This window comes from Lepisosteus oculatus, chromosome 3, assembly GCF_040954835.1.
Source record: "Lepisosteus oculatus isolate fLepOcu1 chromosome 3, fLepOcu1.hap2, whole genome shotgun sequence".
Taxonomy (NCBI): Eukaryota; Metazoa; Chordata; class Actinopteri; order Semionotiformes; family Lepisosteidae; genus Lepisosteus; species Lepisosteus oculatus.
The window spans coordinates 26,815,647-26,834,391 of NC_090698.1; the positions used below are offsets into that span (position 1 = coordinate 26,815,647).

The 18,745-nt window shown below is 36.5% G+C and overlaps 1 protein-coding gene across 3 annotated transcripts in view; it reads left to right on the forward strand.

Annotated features, from left to right (window-relative positions):
* The window catches only part of psd3l (pleckstrin and Sec7 domain containing 3, like), a 233,687-nt gene that overhangs the window by 196,299 nt on the left and 18,643 nt on the right, over nt 1-18,745 (forward strand). For all 3 annotated transcript variants that reach the window (XM_015337961.2, XM_015337977.2, XM_015337970.2), the window contains one exon: nt 4,941-5,011. In XM_015337961.2, the coding sequence (XP_015193447.2) occupies nt 4,941-5,011 (71 nt within the window). The remainder of the gene's footprint in view (nt 1-4,940; nt 5,012-18,745) is intronic.

Here is an 18,745-nt window from a genome sequence, read left to right on the forward strand (position 1 = left end):
ATGAAGAAACATGTAGAGGTCCCTGTGGTGTATTAATAAAATAACACGCCAAATTTTGTCACTTCTAACACTTTTCCCATGATGTCCTTTTCACTTTATTCTGTATTTTTTATGCCTTGTGCTGTTTGGACCTGCTTCCTCTGACTGTCTTCGTTAAAATGCAGCTTTGTGAGCCACACAAATTACATTTAGTTATACGTACTTTACCATAGCTTTGGTCATCTGTGAAACATTTGTCATGGCTAGTGAGCATATGTTGGACATTGTTTATCATTTTTTGCTGCTTTCCATTCTCAGATTTAGCTCTGCAATTCCACAGGAGGTAGTCAATCAGGTTCTCAATCAGTCTGGCTATTTAAGAAGGCTTTCTCCTCTGGTCCGTGCTCCGACATTGAGGTACAGAAGCAACTAACCTGTTTTCTGTAGCCAATACCTAGAAGCCTGTTTCTTCTCTTATTTTTAGAGCACTGATTCAAGACCTTCATCCCTGCTACAAACATCAGCCTTCTGCAAGCTCAACCCGCTGATTGCCTCCTTTATTTTTCTCTAGCTGGATTCACTGACTGTTCACTGTCTCTTCCTTCTGTCCATACGTCTCTGTTTACACTTTTTCTGCTGCTGCAAGCCAGGCAGCTCTTTTCTCCGCTACACTTGAGCCCTTTTTTTCCAGACAGCCTTTGCCCGGTTTTTCTCAGTTCTCCAGTCACCGCCTTTTTTCAGTCTGCCTGTATCTTTTCTTTTCCTTCACTTCACGTAGCTATTCTCTTTCGGGAGCTTGTCCAGAAAAACCCGACAAATTATCTTAGTCCTGCAACTGAGTTTTTGTTAGTCTTCTCTCTGCAGCTCTGTTAAACCACTGCTGCAGCATGACACCATAAATGAAAGACTCGCTTGACATCCCTGGAAGACTTCCATAAGAAGCAACTGTTTTGGCTCTAACTTTTTCCGAGAGAAGGCTCTGAGCCAAAATGGCTTTTCGCAGCCCAGTAGAGGAGCCCAGCCGTGGGTAGTTGAAATCAAGATTCACTTGAAGTATACAGTATAAGCCCTATAATTCAAAAGTTTTTGACTGGTAACGAGCCTATCATTTACAGACACTACCACACTTTTGTTTGCCTGTTAATGGTATTCATATAATCATTCAAAGGCCGAAATAAGTAAATATCTTACATTTTGAAGAAATTGAAGAGAGTCGCTCTCAATTCTAGCACCTCTGTGTTATATTAAAATACAAGCTGATTCTGAACACTTGCATGATGAACACATTATTTTATATACTGCCATTCATATTGTACATGAAATTTTATATACTGCCGTAATTATTCATATGGGTGATTTATATAGGGTATATCGAATGACATGTCTGACATTTTAGTGGTTGTTGTTTAATTTAACACAATGATTCCTTTTGTATGTGCTTCTGAAATATTTCTGGCAAACCATTGTCATGTTCAAGTATTAGTTTTCTTTTTTTCTGAGGGATACAGAGACCTGTTTGGATTGAAATTCAGTTTAATGAATGAGTTATGTCGTTACTCGTACTGTACATTTAATCTACTTGAGTACATTCATAAAAAGTTCAGTACATTCAACCAGTTCCAGGGTTGTAGAAAACCCAACATACTTAAATTTGACTCTGCATAAAAACCCTCCATACTGTAGGTGCTATATTAACACTTCCAGTTTATGGATAATTCATATAAGATACATTAAGAGCAAGTAGTTGAGTAAGTTCCTTCCACTGATGAATAGAGTGGAGAAAGTGTAATGCAGTCACTACCAGCATCCACCAGAGCTCCATTTTATTCTTCAGTTTTGCTTTGTTCTTGAGCACGTGTGGCTTCCTCAGCCACTCTTCTCCTTAATATCTCTCTTTTTCGAATGTTTCAAGTGCTTTCTACTGTATATTTGGTGTTGATTGTAATAATAAGGCTTTACATTTTTTATTTATTTATGAATATCTATTAACAGTGATTCTCTATATCTGTTCACGGAACTTCTAGGAAAAGGTTGCTTCTGACATTCTGTTTTATCTCGGGTTTACCTTACTTAAGTCGGGAGAGGGTCTTTATGTGTCTGTGTATGTGCACAGCTGTTCCTCAGAGAACTTTACTTTCTGTGTTATGAGCACTATGATAGAGGAATCTGAAGCGATCATAGGTTGAGGTTGTCAGTGTGCATTCAGCACTGGGTTGTTGGAGAGTTGGGTGGCACCTGGAATTAGCTTATTTCTTTCTGTATAAAAGAGAACTGAATAAGACAGACCTAAAGTCTTGGGTGAGACCGAAGCCATTTTGGAGAAATTTGTAATGTCTGCTCTAATTATTACGGACGCTTCACACATTGATGCTGTGTCAGATTGCTGGAAAGTTATGGTTAAATCTGGACCTCTGGCAAACAGTCCACACTTCTGTGTTGGAGGATGTGTTAAGCTATGTATCACCAAATGTTGTTTTTTTTTTGTGCAGAAAACTGGGTATTTGTTCTTTAAATCCAGTTTGAGAAATTAAAACAGTTTTATACTTTTAGAAACCTCTAACACAGCACTGGTGGACCATGCTGTTACAGTATAAAAAATATTGCCCAATTCTGTACATTTTGGGCCCTATTAATGACTTTTCCTTTTAATGATTTTCTTATATTTACTTATTAAATTAAGGTGACTTCTGATAGAAGTGATGGAAACAGCGTATTTCTTCTCAGAGGTGTTGTGGCCCCATAAAACAAGATTCCCAGCCATGTTGCTTGAGCTGATACCCAGGTTTCTCTTAGGAAAAAGCTGGATGAGATCCTTTTATCAATCAACTACTTACTGCCAAATGGGATAGATACTGTAGATAGGCCAAATGGTGTCCTCTTATTTCTGATATCTAATTTACAGGTTCAAACCCACGAGCTGTAAAGTGCCAGATGATTTGTTTTCACTTTCTCTTTTGGAAGAGAACATCAAATGGTAAAGGAAAAGCATTCAATGTGCAAATCATGCCATTAAAATGAAAAACAACATTTCAAGGCTGTTTGAAAAGCTTATCTTCAGTGGGTTGCAGAGACATCAGTCGGGAATTTAACAAACCTCTGCTTTCAAGGCATCTTCAAAACGGTCATTTGGAATAGAGGATGCCCAGCTGCATGCGTCTGATAAAACATATTTTAACATCGTAGGACACAGCAATTCCTGAGAATAATTGCTGAATAATGTAACTTCAAACGAGGATCTTGTATCTGATGATGGGACCTAACAAAGAAATGGATGAATAGAATTGCTAAGATAAAAATCTGGTTTATATTTACTTATCTATTGGCGCTTTCATTATTTGAAGGTTTTAAAACCTTTGGAGTTTAAAGAAATACCGTATCCAGTGTAGCCATTTTTGTTGAAAAACTCCAATAAATCTCAATTCTGTTCTGTAGTTAACAGACAAATTGCAAAGGGAAACTTGGCAATAGAGTGATATATTGCTGCAGCCACCTCTTGGGCCTTATCAGCCCTTTGGTTCCTGTTCTGTCACTACGTCGGTACATCCAAAGCAACCCTGAATCACTCTAGACTTACTGTATATGGTTTCCTTCATTTGCATTTGTTTTGAATGTGTAATACTGTACAATACTATAATCTCAGTTATAGTACACCTGCTACAATTATTACTACTTATTGCTACTATTGTTTTCCTGATAATGGGTTTGTGAATTTGAGTGACAAGGAATAGTCATGAAATCATAAAAAGCAACAAAAAAAAGATTTCACAGAGCACAGGACTTTTCTTCAAAAGATGTGTCAAATGCATTTTTAAGTAGAGTATTTTAGGGCCTCCCATTAAAAAGAAACATAGAGATTTCTTGATGGCTAAAATACCAAAGAAAGTAAAGTCAAAGAAAAGGTTATCTTTTATAGGCAGTAGGAGTTCGATTCCGATTGTGCCTTGTTAGGAGAACTGTGAAGTAGGCCAAAGAGACTGTTGCTATGCACTTGACTTTTTCCTGCGTTACCATAGCTTTCTGACCTCTCTTTTAGATTCCCTCAAAGGTAGGGGAGATTGAATGGAAAACATAAAGAGCAGTGTAGGATTTATGCAGTCTGTGGTGAAATGAGTCAGAAGATAATTTCCATTAGGATATACAGTATTGTGTTTGTGACCAATATTGTTACACATCTTTCACTGGGAAAGCAAACACGGTACATTACGGTATAAAGTTGAACTACAGTCCGTCTTTCTCAGATGGTTATTAAATCTTGGTTACAAAAGAAATTAATTGATTGTATAGAAAAATTGGACAAGTTTTGAGTTAATCACAAATGTATGTTGTGAAAGTATTATAATTTGCCATGTTGTCGCAAACCCACGGTCTCGCCAAGAATTGTGACATAAAGCGGCCCTTTCTGCTCACTGGTCACTGTAATAATGCATGTAATGTGATGGAAGAGCAAACAAGTACAGGTTGTGCAGCAGATATTTAACTGCAGAAAGTTTCCATCATGATCTGCATGCATAATTAACAAGTACGTTCCATTTATCGGCAAAATCATCTTGAAGTCCAGAGCTATATTTCTATTTGATTTAAAGAGATGTCTTCACAAGCCCGCTTGTTTACAATGTAATGGGGCCACATCTACTCCCTGGAAGTTTTGTTATCTCATTCTGAATTGCAGAATATAGTGCTGCACATACCTGAAAATTGGATTTTGTTTCACAAGTTACTGTGTACATTTTACTTTTATTGTGGCTTGAAATGTACTCATCATGCACAATTTATGATGAGGGATTAAGTGTATTGAGACAATCAGGGCTAAGAGAATTAGCCACCATGGTCCATCCACAGCCCTTATTACTTTACTTTAAAAAATGCATTACAAAGGCCAACGTCTTACTTTAAATCTGTGATGTTAATATTTGAATGTAAATGTCTGAAATGTAAAATAAAATTGTTAATGTCTGTTGCAGCTCCCAGAGGCAAAAGAGGGTGGAAGACCTTTTATGCTGTTCTCAAAGGAATGATCCTTTACTTGCAGAAGGTAAAAATGTTTATTCCATTTCGTCACGCTTGAGTCTTAAAAGCACATTTAGTCAACATGGATCTAAAAGGCAAAGCCTGTTGGGTCTTTACTAACTTCTTGGACTGCTAGTCGTCTAGTTAGGAACTGAAGGTAGTGTAGATTAAGTCTGGTCTGGTAGATTGAAAGTCTGGTCATTTCCAGTTGAGGTAGGATGGCGTGGTTTTCCAGCCCAGTCACTTTGGAGGATATTAGGAGAGCTGGGGATCAACAGCAAAGATAGAAAGTCAGTGGTGCAACAGATGATGGAGGCAGCAGAAAAAGCCTCATGCTGGCTCTGGTACAGACAGGATTATTCATTATGATCGCCAAAGGCAAGCAGTGGCTGATTATCACTGCTGTCCCGCTATCCTGAAGAAGTACTGGGTTAAGGGACAAATCTTCTTGTGATAGATAGACCCAGCTGATGATGCCAAGGCAGACTGTTTCATCTCCTCTGTATTTGATACAGTGGAATGAGAACTGGTGAAGGCGTACTAAACAAATTGTGTAATTTGAAAAGCCTCTAATTTGTGCTAAAAAGGCCATCACCTTTTACTTCCCCCTTTCTTCGATGTCAGACTTGTAGTCTGTTTTTAGATGTCAAGAAATATGGTTATCAAAATAAATGTGCTTTGCTGTGCAAAGATTTTTTTCCTTAACTTTTTGATTTACCTACAATTCTCTTTCATCATCAGGGGTTTATTATATATTTGTATAGTGGGTAAGCAGCCGTATTCCACCACTGTAGAGAAGAACTGTCCGAATGTTTGTGTTAAATCAAAAATCATTCCTTTTCTTAAGCCCAAGGCTGTTTTGGAGGCTGAAGAAAGGAATTGGAGGAGATGCAGAGAATGTAGATTGAAATAAAACTAAAAAAGCCTGGTTCCCATTGGGTTCTGAGAAATCCATCAGACTTACAGTAGATTTATACTTTGTTCCAAATAGTTGTAAATGTTTTGGAGAGAGCGGTGCTTGTGGTTGGACTGTGATTTGTTTGTAGATGCTAAATGTTTTTAGTTTGTTGAATGCCTCTATGCTGAAAGCATCATAGTTACATTTAAAGTGCTGCAGTATGTACTTCAGAGGGTTCTCAGAGTAATTTTCATTTTCTGACAGAAAACAGTTTTGTTTCCATATGCTGAGAAACTTTGTACGTTATGTTATCTATATTTTCATGGGTTTTCTTAAATAGAAACAAATGGTGATACTGTTAGATTAGAAGATAAAATCCCTTAATCTTAGTCATTATGTACAATAGGTCAAGGAAGGAAGATCAATATCTGTTTTTACATACAGTAGGTAAAGACAGCTAACATTTACCTGTCTGACTCAAGTGATAAGAATAAAATAATACACATTGAGCATAACAAAATAAACATTTGCCACAGGGATAGAAAGTAGCTTTAAAATATTTCCAAGCTGTCGTCTTTAGAGAGATATTTAGACAGATGCATCCCATTTTGCACAGTGCTACAAGGAAACTTCTCACGTTAGTGTTCTTGCCTCAACACAATCCTTAAACTATACTGTATTTTGGTAAAACGTTACTGGGAGTGCATTACCAACCAAGACAATATAAACTGACAATAAATACCATTCATATTGTAACTTTACTGCTAATGTGCCAATAAGCTCCTGATATCATGACATGCCAATGATAAATTAGTATACTATAAAATATATTAAACGATACTTACAGTATTTAACAGTCATAGCCTTTTGATGTTTGTTGAACAGAGATTCATCCTAGAGAGAAGTAGTGGAGATTCCAGGTGAATCTCAGGGTGTGTCAATACATACCTGCATCTACTGAACATTGATACTGTAACACTCTCTTTTCCTCTGTTTTCTTGGGAGCAGGGACTGTGGAGCGTCCCAGTGGGTATAATACTAATAAAATGGATTCTGGATTGAGACTCGTCAGTCCAATGGGATTGCTGTACTGTAGCTTATTGTCATCGATTAGTGGTATTGTAAAGTGCTCCTTTATTGTGGGTATTCCCTTGTCCTGTGTGTTGACCCTCTCTTGTCTAGTGTCTAGTAGTCTTCCCCTTAGAAAGCATTGCCAGGTTAATCAGGGTACCAGGTGTCTCCCCAAATGTATGACTGTCTTGCTCAAACTTTAAGCCGAGAGCATTAACCTGCTAACAAAAGATCAGATGAGCATTGATCATTGCCTAAGTATTGTTAGAACCCATCACAGAGTACCTATGGAGCTGTACTAAAACTTCCACAGTATCTAAGAAATAGATGTCTGTGCTGGAGTCTCTGGGTAGTGATGTAATTGGCATTGTTACGTCCAAGTGTGTGTTCTGTGTGTGTTTTTTCTGTTATGTCCACACTGCTGACCCTTGATTGTTCTCCCTTCCCCATTGGCCCACCATCACCCCAATCAGAACGCATCTTATTCACTATATAACATGGAGGCTTTCAGAAAGAAGAGGCCTTTCGTTTGACTTTGGTCCCGTTTGGTTTTGGTTATCGCTTCGCTTCGCTTCGCTTCTGGTTATTGCTTCGGCTTCGTTTGTTGGTTTGTTTTGCTTTGTGTATGTGTATTTTCGTATAGCTTCGGCTTTGTTGTTTTGTTGGTTTTACGTTAGTTTCTTTGTACTTTTGTTTGTTTGTGTGTTCATCCTTGTTTTGTCATTACCTTGCCCCAGTGTTACAAGTTCAACTTTTGTGTTCTTTTGTACCCTGCTCCTGTTAATTACTATTCCTGGTTCACTTGTGTTTTTGTGTGAACTTTTGTATATGAGGTTAGTTTCGGTTGTTGGGTACACTTACACACTTAGTTGATTTTGTATTAGTACACTAGTTTAGTACAGGTGAGTGCCATTTGTTTTGTATGGTTTTGGCTAGTCAGTGTAGGTTAGCTAGGGTGTTGAAGATGCCGAAGACCATGTGTTTCGGGTTTTCTTTTGTAGTCAGATTAGCTTTCCTTCACTGTCCTAGCCAGCTCCATTTTTGTTTGTTATTTTCTTTCCTTTGGCACCACTCTAGTTCCTTACTCTTGTTATCACGCTGCCTAGTCCCTCACCAAAACCCCCTTGCTTCCAAAAGAATTATCTTAAATGTTACACCCCTTTACCCCTAGACACTTGGGGTTGTAACAGGCATGTTATACTGTACACATATATAGTATACTGTATACAGTATATTACATATTGTTATAAAGAGGGGGGTACACAAATTAGAGTCTTACGGAAAGTACTGAGTGGGATAATCAATTATTAAAATAAATAATCACAACCCCCAAATTGTAAAATAAGTGCCAAAAATATACCTGAGTGGTTGGTATAATTAGAGGCACATGACATCTTAATTCTTGGGCTCAGCTTTGGTTAAGGAGTGACAAATCCGAGGTAAACTGGGATAAATAAATATTTAATAATGAGAATAATGCACACTAAACAACACAACATAAAGATAAAACATACAAATTACCACCAAGGTGTCTCTGAGGGCTATGTTCTGACCAACCTCAAAAAAGCCCTGTCTGTGACAAAGTATTCAGAAGCCTCTATAGAAACTAACAGGCCAATAAGAGAGATAAACCTCCCTTCTAAAGCAAACAGAATACGACCTAAAGTTAAATAACTCTCTTTATAAATAGAAATTATACAAAATGAAGAATTTGTCTCCTTATTCTAAAAAATGCATTCACTAATCAGGAGAGACCGCTTTTAACTTTCAAACAGAATGGCTAGCTCTCTTAACAAGGTTCAGATACAGTACTAGAACCTGGTCTCTAAGGTTGATTCGAAAACGGATCTCTCATCTGGCACTATTCTTCTCTTCTCTCTCTTATCTTTCTGTCCGTCTCTCTCATTCATCCTCTGTGTATTTTTTCTTGTTTTTCTAGACTGTTGATTTACCAAGAACTTAATTAACTAAGGTAAACCTTATTATTTCTTTGAATTAGTGTGTCTCAGTCCCACTACAACTCAAACACCTCAGTTCTTGTCTTGCATTGAAATTCTCTAAAACTCCAAATATTGATATAAATTAGATGTTAACCAGTCCCCATCTAGCTTTAACAATATGTTAATAATATGTTATAGTATCCACCAGTAAGTCATATTCATAAACTGGGTTTTAACTGCAAACTATTATTACAGTACAATAGTAGTAATGTACAGTATATGTGCAGGTGGGTAGCTGCGTCAGCATGCGTAGGCTGCAAAGGAACAAGTAATAGGTTTATTCCATGCTGAAAAAAAGAAGAAAGAGAACACAACATTTGGGCTGTGGAGCCTTTTCAGGTGTGAGAGAGACAGGGCAGTAGGAAAAGGTAAAGTAGCGGGAGAACAAAGGTTGGGAGGGAGGAGGAGTGAGAGGCGGGAGCAGGGGACAGAAAGAGAGGCCAATCAAGAGGTGTGAAGTCAGAATGGGTGCAGAGAGGTGTGAAATGAAACTTCCAAGGAGGTTACGCAGATTAGGTGGTCGGCGATATGAGATGATAGGGCAATCAGAAAAGAGGGCCCCAATGGAGGGATCATCCTGTAGGATGGAAAAGTTGTGGTTAATGGTCCTGGGGATAGGAAGTGTGTTAAATTGGTAAGGAAGTACCAAAGGAATGCAGTTGTTATGGCGGGAGTTCCTGATCGGGTTGATGGTCCGGGGGGTGTTTTTGGCTTGGGCAAGGGCCCTGTCAATCACACTGCTGGGGTATCCTCTGTTGATGAAAAATGATTACATTTCGAGGGCTTGGTTCTCGAAGTCGATGTCGTTGCTGCATAATCGTCGTAACCTAAGGAACTGTGAAAAAGGAAGAGAGTTTTTAGTGTGGTTGGGGTGAAATGAGCTGTACAGGAGGTAGCTGTGTGAATCCGTGGGTTTGTAATAAACTGAAGTCGGGGGTAGTTGATAGAGTACAGTGTACAGTATATATATGTACAGTATCCATGTACAGTATATATATTATAATATACTGTATATCTATGATGTATATATGTACTATATATGTGTATCTACTGTATATTGTTCCATGCAGTGTTTTAATTTATATAATGATTAATGCAATGAATGTAATCAGTCCTAACTGGAATAAATGTGATAATTGCAGTCATACTAACAGATTTACTGTGCAAACTATTTTTTTAATTAGAAGCAAAGTTGTGGAAAAATATTTTGTAGTTAGTGCAAACAAATTTGCAAAGTCAATGCAAACGTCTATATGTTATATATTTTTACCGTTTTATGTGTTATATATTGTACCGAAAAAATGAAGGAAAAGGCTTTGTGAATTTTTCACTTAGTCCCTCATCACTGAGGACTGGATTGTGTCAAAAAATATTTTTTTGCAATTAGGCATGAACCATGTCTGCCTGTGTGGAGGTGGGCCAGACCCTCTCAAACTCCCACACAAACTCAGAAACATGAAAGTCGACATTTAAAAACATAAAAAAATGTTGCTTATTTTTTAAAAATCCCTGTATGTAGGAGGTCTGTTCCTTTCTTTCCTTACAAACACAAGGGTAGATCTTTTTACCTAAAAACAGCAGTGGACCATAATACGTTCATATGTATTTTTCCACATGCAGCAAAAGTAAAAGTGCATGTGCCCATACTCAGTCATGTACACTTAAACAAAACAAGCTCACTTCTTGCTGTTAAAGCAAGACTTGAACATTTTCTTTATCCAGGGAACATGTCAACAATGTGATACAGTGCTGCTTTCTGAGGGAATCAAATATTTTACACAACATGCAACTAGTGCTGCTATTTACAGTTGCTAGCCTCTTAAGAATTCAGTTCCATGTTGCAGGTATTTTTGTTAACAAAGATCGAGAACACCTTGTCAGTCATTGATGAATTGGGGAATTGACTGTCAAGTGTCAGCCCCTTCTCCAAAATGCTTCCAGAATTTCCAATTTTAAATTTGTTAAATCATTTAAGATGAATGTATGTTCCATCTATGTTATCAGTGACTAGCAGTAAGTCAAATACAAATCCGCTTAACCTGGCAAAATGAATGTTTCCCTGAGATGCCTATTAAATCCCCCTTAACAATGAGACTTTAGGGCTAGGGTTTGACAATAGTATTATGAAGCATGAATAAGATTTTAAACACAAGAAGTAAAAACATAAACACCCCATGAAAGACATTTTTGGTTTTATGATGTCAAAACAATTTCTTTGAACAGATATTAAAAAGACATGAGAGACTGAATCTAATTATAATCATAGATGTATACATTCGTGAAGACATTTTTTTCTTAATTTTGATTAGCTGTTGCCTCTTGTTTTACTAAATGGAAAAGCATCACAAATAGATTGTTTCGAATTTGTCACTCGACACCAACAAAGCTCTGTCTACCAACCTTTTTTAAGACTTGATATGATGTATTCCCTCAGCAGTGAATCTGGCAGTTGAACAATAAATAATGTGGACAGGGGTTTTCATGCATCGGTGCAGAAAGCACATTTTTAAAAAATAAATCAAATTCTTGTAATCCAAGTAATGAAGCCAGCCCTAGTCTTTCAGCAGCAGCAAAAATGGATTTGGCATTTTCAAATATGACCAAAAAAAAAAGTAAAGAAAAGTAAAAAAACAAAGTGATTTGTCTAAAACTAAATAATCTGGAAATGGTATCCAGGTTTGCGTTAAGCAGCTTAATGCCCTGCATCAGATGAATTGGTTTTGGTTATTTGTCAATGACAAATCCTCAGTCATGGAGCTGTCTTCACCATTCCATGGTACAAGTCTAGATGGGCTTTTTGCCACATGACTTTAATATCCCACAATTTGTGTGGCAGGTCTGCTCAGTGGATGTATTTATTCCACATTAGATGTGAATATCAGTTATAATATAGATATACATCATAGGTAGAACATAATGTATATATGCAAGAAGTTGTACGTGCACTCCCTGCTTGAGCTTTTATTAAAAGTGCTCTTTTAGTTTTATTGCATTTTTGTTATTCTCTAGACATTAAAGGGTGAAACTTGAAAGAAAAGAAGCAAAACTGAAAGGTAGCATGCTAGATTCAGGCCTTTGTGATATAAAAGAGTGCCCCTTTTAATTAAAAATTGATGGGTTCGTATTTTATATTGGAATTAAAGCAATTTCTAAGACAAAAAGCCAAGGCGTACTTTCATGGTTGCTTAGTCATTATGGTAATGCTGTTCCTGAATCTGATTTCTTAATGCTTGGAAGTAGAATTGTAATTGTCAAATCAGCCTGCATGATTAGAAAATGAATATCTATGTCATTCAAGCTCATTCAAGTTTAATATATTCATTATTTTGGCACAAATATTAACTACAATTGATGCATCTTCCTTTTAACTTTGCTAATCCTAGACTAATTATGGCCATTGATTTTAGTTCTCTGCATAGCATTGTCTGATTTATTTGTTATACTCTGGGAACTAATGTGTTTTTGTATGTTGGAGTGTGAAGTACAGAGAGATGAAGTCCTGCCTACAGGGAGAACTATAACCATTTCAGGTTCACCCTTCACCCGAAGAAGGCTCCACAGTCTAAACATTTTGTTTCTTTTCTTCTCTTTTCAGCATGGATTAAACCTTTACTTGTTCCTAATGTACATAGGTGTTAATATACTGTATTTTACAGCTGGAGTAAAACAGCTTACAATTTTTTATTTGCTTTCTCATTCACATCAAAACATGGTGAATTTGTTCTGGAGTTAGAAGAATGAGTAATGGAATCACATTATTTACTGCAGTCATTGCAAGTGTTTTGCTGCAAGTTTAAACTTGGATATTACCAAGAGATGACAGGAATTCAGCTAGAAAATGTGTTAATGGATTGAACATGATTTTGATCTATTTAGCAGAATTTTAATTGGAAACCTTTGAAAGCCATTCTTATTTATTTTTGAAATGAAGACATGTACAGTATTACCATAACTACAGAACAAGGGTCTTCACATGGCACTTAACACAGAATGAGGAAAGACAACCTTGTTCATTTCCTAACATTCACTTTAAATAACACTGTTGAGGATGTTATTTCAGCACTATAATAACACTGCAGTCACAAACCTTGTTAAGATGATTGTAAATTTGATAGCATCCATGTCTTAAAATTGTATGTCACTAAAGTACTTATGATCTGTGTGTAAATCTAAGTGTTATAAGCACAGTCCATGTGGCCGAATAATCTGCCCAAGAGGGAACTTGTAAATACTAAATTCCAAAGGTTCCAACATATAACCGTGTGGAACACCCTGGGTAAATTTTACAACACCAGATTTAAAGCAGCCAGGATTTGCAAATTGGTTTCCTGGCAGCCAAATAGGAGCCAAACAAAGGGAAGTTCCAGGAAACCTTAGGTACTTTTCCTTGCAATCCAGCAGGATTTCATGATATATTGTCAGACGCATCACTTTAATCCAGAAGGAGAGAATATTAAGTGACCCTGGGTCAAAGAAGACAGTAAATAATTAGCTATCTTAATAAGGTCTAGCTAGTTTGTCTCTGTCTAAACCTCAACAGAAAGGATTCAAAGATCTCATTAGATCTTAGATGAAATTGTAATTGAACTGCCATTATACATTTCAGAATTTTTTGAAAAGACAAATTAGAAATACTGTATGATGGTAGTGTTACGTACAGTATGTGGGTGTCCAGTCCAGATTTCAGGAATTCAATGATGAGTTGAGATTAATGACAGATAAAAAAAAACATATTTGAGTAGGGATGTAGAAACAGTTTCCAGGAGACAGGTTTTACAATAGGTTTCATTTTAGCTCTTAATTCAGTCGCATAAGCAGCAATTACAATGTAATAGGTGTGTTAACACAATGGGCGGAAGTGGTTAGCATTGCTACTTTGCTGAACTGGGGCCCTAGGTTTGGTTCCTGAGGTGCTATCAGTGTGAAGTTTGTATGTTCCCCTGTGTTTACATGGGTTTCCCTCTGGTGCTCCAGTTTTGTCCCACAGTCCAAATACATGCTGGAAGGTTAACTGGCTTCTGGGAAAATTCCCCCTCAGTGTGCGTGTGTGCGTTTATGAATCTGTGTCTGCGCTGTGATGGCCTGGAGTCCTGTCAAGGTTGTATCCTACCTAGCGCCTGTTGCTTGCCAGGGTGGGCTTGGCTCCCCCTGAGACCCTGAATTGGAAGAAGCAGTTAGAAAATGGATGGATGTGAACAAAATTGGAATTATAATTAAGCAAAGCAAATAAAAAAATGATGCTAACTTGTAATAACTTGGCTTGAAGGTACCAGGCAATGAATGTGGTGAATATGGTTCAAGTCTAGAGTGAGGGATAATGTAACATTGTGCATTACAGTGCAGGTAACTGCATATACTGTATGGTATATAATCCAAGTATTGTGCAAGCACAGTGCACGTAGAGCAACAAATAAGGATGTTGTCAGATTCCTAGTGCAGTGTAGCCTTACTGGAGCATGTGGGAACCAGAAATAGTGGGTGGTAGCAGTGGCTGTGAAATGCACAGTTAAGGGCAATTAATGATGGAAATACGTTCACAGCTGTGTCTTGATGAGTAGCCGGATGGTGGACAGGGACTGAGCCGTTCTGATCTCTGTACGTAATTAGTTCCACCAGAGAGGCATGAGATCAGAGAAATGGGCTTTGTAAAATGGAGAAGGCAGGGGTGAGGAGTACATCCAGTTGGCTTGAAGGGGGAGCACTTAAGGATTATAATTAGGAGAGGGTGGAGCCGTTACGATAGCCATTAAATGTGTTGACTGACTTTTGTTTATTATATTCAGTTATGACAGCAGGCCTGTGACTGCTTCATAAAAGTGTAAGGATTGTCTTCTTACAGCAGGGAACATTGAACTGACTTCAGCTATAGTGTAAAACGTAAATGAAATTTAAATAGTAATAAATAATAAAACAACTAATACCACTAAAGTATAATAAGACAGCCTAATAGGGTCAAACTGAATAAATCTGAAAAGGAGCAAAGTCACTCAACACTGTAGAATTCCTGAAAAGTTCTGTTGTACTGCCTTTTTGAATAATTCACAAAATAAAATGTTTAACAGTATTGCAATAAACAATAGCAGTTTTTACAAATGTGTGCAAAAATATGCACTGTTTTTGACACGGTCCTTATACTGTACCATATAAAATTCAGCTCTATGTTTATTGTCCAGTTTTGTCATCTTTTACTACAGTACTGTCCTTCCATTTTCTGAAGACCAGCACAGAATGATTTAATGATAAATCAAACGCAAAATAAGAGTGAAATACAACCCCCAATGCCATCTCTTCATGACATGGGAAATGATTTAAGTTGCATTTTGACAGAACTGGGCTGGAAATTGAATTACTTAAAGAATGCATGACAGCACATGAAACCTCAAATGCACTTTATACCAAACAGGCACAAGAATGGGGTACAGTTTATATTTGTATCGCTTTGGTTGTTTATGTTCAGTTCTGTCTAGAATGATGGTGGCAATAGGGACAATAGTGTGTAATTCTAATTAACTAGATTATTGTACCATTAAGAAACATAGCCTCCTGTATCTTATGAAGAGAATACAAAACTATCAGCACAAAAACCAGTTTCTGAGTACATGGAGAGCACATGGATGTAAACGCAATTGGAATTTGAAATTATAAGATACCAAAGCAAATAAAAAAAATGATTCTTACTTGTAATAGATTTGCTTGAAGAAACTGGGCAATGAATGTGGTGAATACAGTTCAAGTCTAGAGTCTAGTAAATCCAGACTTCGTGGGTTCAAGCCTGGGTCACATCACTAAATGACTGTGACTGTGTCTTGCCAAACAGGTAGGGTAGAATGGGGGGCATTGACGGCACTTTTACTGCGTGTGATCATATGATTCTCAACTGTGAGATTCCAAAATCACTAATAATTCCAGATAATTGCCAGTGCTAATTTAGACATACAAGGACAATTACTCAAGTATACTGTAAGTTCAATCAGTGAATTAATAAATGCATAAGGTTGGTTACAGATAGATAAGCAAATACAAAATATGTTCCTCTCATTATTTAAAGATATTTGTTTTAAAATGGCAGCCTGACTTAATATAAATTGATATTTGTTTTTCTTTTCACTACATTTTCCAGATAACTTGATTAAAATTCCTGCAGTCTGTCTGGGTTTGCTAATGGGCTGTCTCTTTTAAAATGTTGCAAGTTTAAATAGAATGCTGTCAATTATTAAGTTGTTGATATTCTTTTTGCTCGAGGAATTTCTGCATTGTGAAATATAACTGTTTTTTAAATTATTTATAATCACATGGACTTGAAAGCTGATGGGAACATTTAATCAGTTGTCAAATATGGTAACTGAAGCTATGCAAATAGCTTGGCTGGTTTTAATTATGATTATAAAGCAAAGAAAGTGAAGATAAAAAGCAAAGTCCTTAATTGTATTTACCATTTGAGCCATTGACAGCAGTACTGCCTGCACTTTTTTTTAACATGACTAGTTGTGAGCCTTTCAGTTTTTGCCTTCACCTTTTAGGCACAAAGTGTTTTCTTTATTTTCTGTGCTATTTTACATTTGAATTCCCTGCTTTTGCACTGTGAAGTGCAAAGATACAGCAAGATGTCACGTCTATTGTTTTCTATATAATGTATAAACACAAGTGTTGTTTTTGAAATCTTATCATAATATTTGATCCTCTGTTATCTGTGCTTGAAGCTCAGTTTTGGAGCTATAATCCTTAACAGTGTTTTAGAGATTTTCCATCCATTGTTTCTTAGCAAACCACCCATACTGTATATTCTTATGTGATGTACCGCAATGAAGACTCTCTAAAAAGTCATGTTTAATTACATGCTGTAACAAGGAGAGAGATCTGTACGCAACAGATGTATCTGACAGTTTTGTGACCGTTTTAAAAAGCTTGTAACATTAAGTGAAAAAATTATGCCAGTAATATTTATTGTTTAGTCTTAAGTATTGTAGTGTAATAAATTTAACCCTATAAAATATGGACACCAATCCCATAATGGAAGGTACTGGTGTTTGTTACAGTCTGCATTGTAAAAAAATGTATCAATAGGTAGGTTCTATGTACAGTATAACTTCATTCATCATCTTCTTAGAATATTTCATTCAGTAAATGTCTGTACAAGGCAGTGATTTAACATGAATAAGAAATAAGTAAATAATCTGATAAATGCTGGAAAAGTTATAAATTGGCAAAAATCTAAAATCTGATTTTTATCACCTCCAAGCATGTCCAGGTTACAGATACAAACTAAAATTCCCCAGTAATCCCTAAAAAGCTCAAAAGCCACAACTGCCAACAGAAGAATCCATGAAAATACTGAAAAACACTGAAATTTAATTTCTTGCCTTCTGGTAGTCTCTGTTTGTGTGTATATAGTATATTCATGTTTCAACTGAGCTTTGCAGCATTCCCTGCAGGTAAAATATACAGTAATACCCAGTTAATTCTGCAGGACCTAATTTAATAATATAATGAAAGGTATTATTAACTAATACTGCATAAAACAACTCTGTGATTAATGATGTAATATCAGAGTCATATTTTCAGTTCCACATACTGTACCTTTGTAGTTACTGATTATTTAAAAGTGATGCGAGATGGCAGCAGTAACCCTACAATCAAGTTCTTTCAAATGAACATTTCTGCACATTGTCATCTTTAGAAAACAAACTTTCACCTACTGAAGAAGTGAAATAATAATTTAATTGTTGATGATTTGCTCTAGCTAATTTTCATTATGATGTGGTTCAGTTCCTAATCAATCAGATCATTCTGAATGTACTTGAATGTAATTCTTATATCATTTAAAATGTTTTAAAAAATTACTGTAACTAATTTTTTCAGACATCTACCTCTCCCTTATTTGGCCAAAGGAATTTTTTTCAGACCACAGTACAAGAATTGTTTGTGAACACATTTTTTAGATGTATTTTCATATTTTATAATGTATATTTATTTCTATGTATTAATTTGCTTAAAATTTAATGCATTTTTGCAGTCCTTCGCTCATTGCCCTCCGGAATGCAATCCCAATACCCTAATGAGGGAGAAAGGGGCAGAATTGAATTTAAAATATTGATGTGTGAGAACAATCATTTTTATTATAGAGATGAATTAGTTAGAAGAGAATTAGAGAAAAGAGTCTGTCAGTTCAAGTCAGCATTTGTCTTTTTAAAAAGATATTAGAATTATTCAATTTATTTACCATGATGACATGTAATGAAGAAAGAGTAAGTCTCAACACTAAGGTACAGTATCTGAAGTGTTTGAACATTGGCATAGTTGGAGGTACTGTAGACCAGCCTTCTTCATTTAAGAGATTAATGGCAGGAATGCGGTTGAACTAATTAATTTTAAACTTTCATACAGCTCCAGAATAATCAGACATTGTTAACAGATGAGGCAAAACGTGTGTGTCCCCCAACACGCTGCACAACTTTAGATTAAAACTTTGTTTTAATTCTGCACAACTACTGCAAGATGTAGTAATTTGAGGATTTGGTGGAATTTCTTTTAACGGTGCTTGATAACCCCCATATTTTATGGACACAATGGCTTCATTATTTCTACAATATTGGCCACAGAATTGTATGGATGGGCAATATTGCTGAATTGAACATCAGTTTGGCTCTTTTGAGCATGCTTATCAGAAAATAGTTCATTGCTTAGACATCACTCCGAGTCAGCCACATTCTAGCTTTGAGACTCTGCAGTGATGAACATACAGTACAGCAGGTATTCCTGCCAGTAGATCAGCACAGACGTAATCACTCCT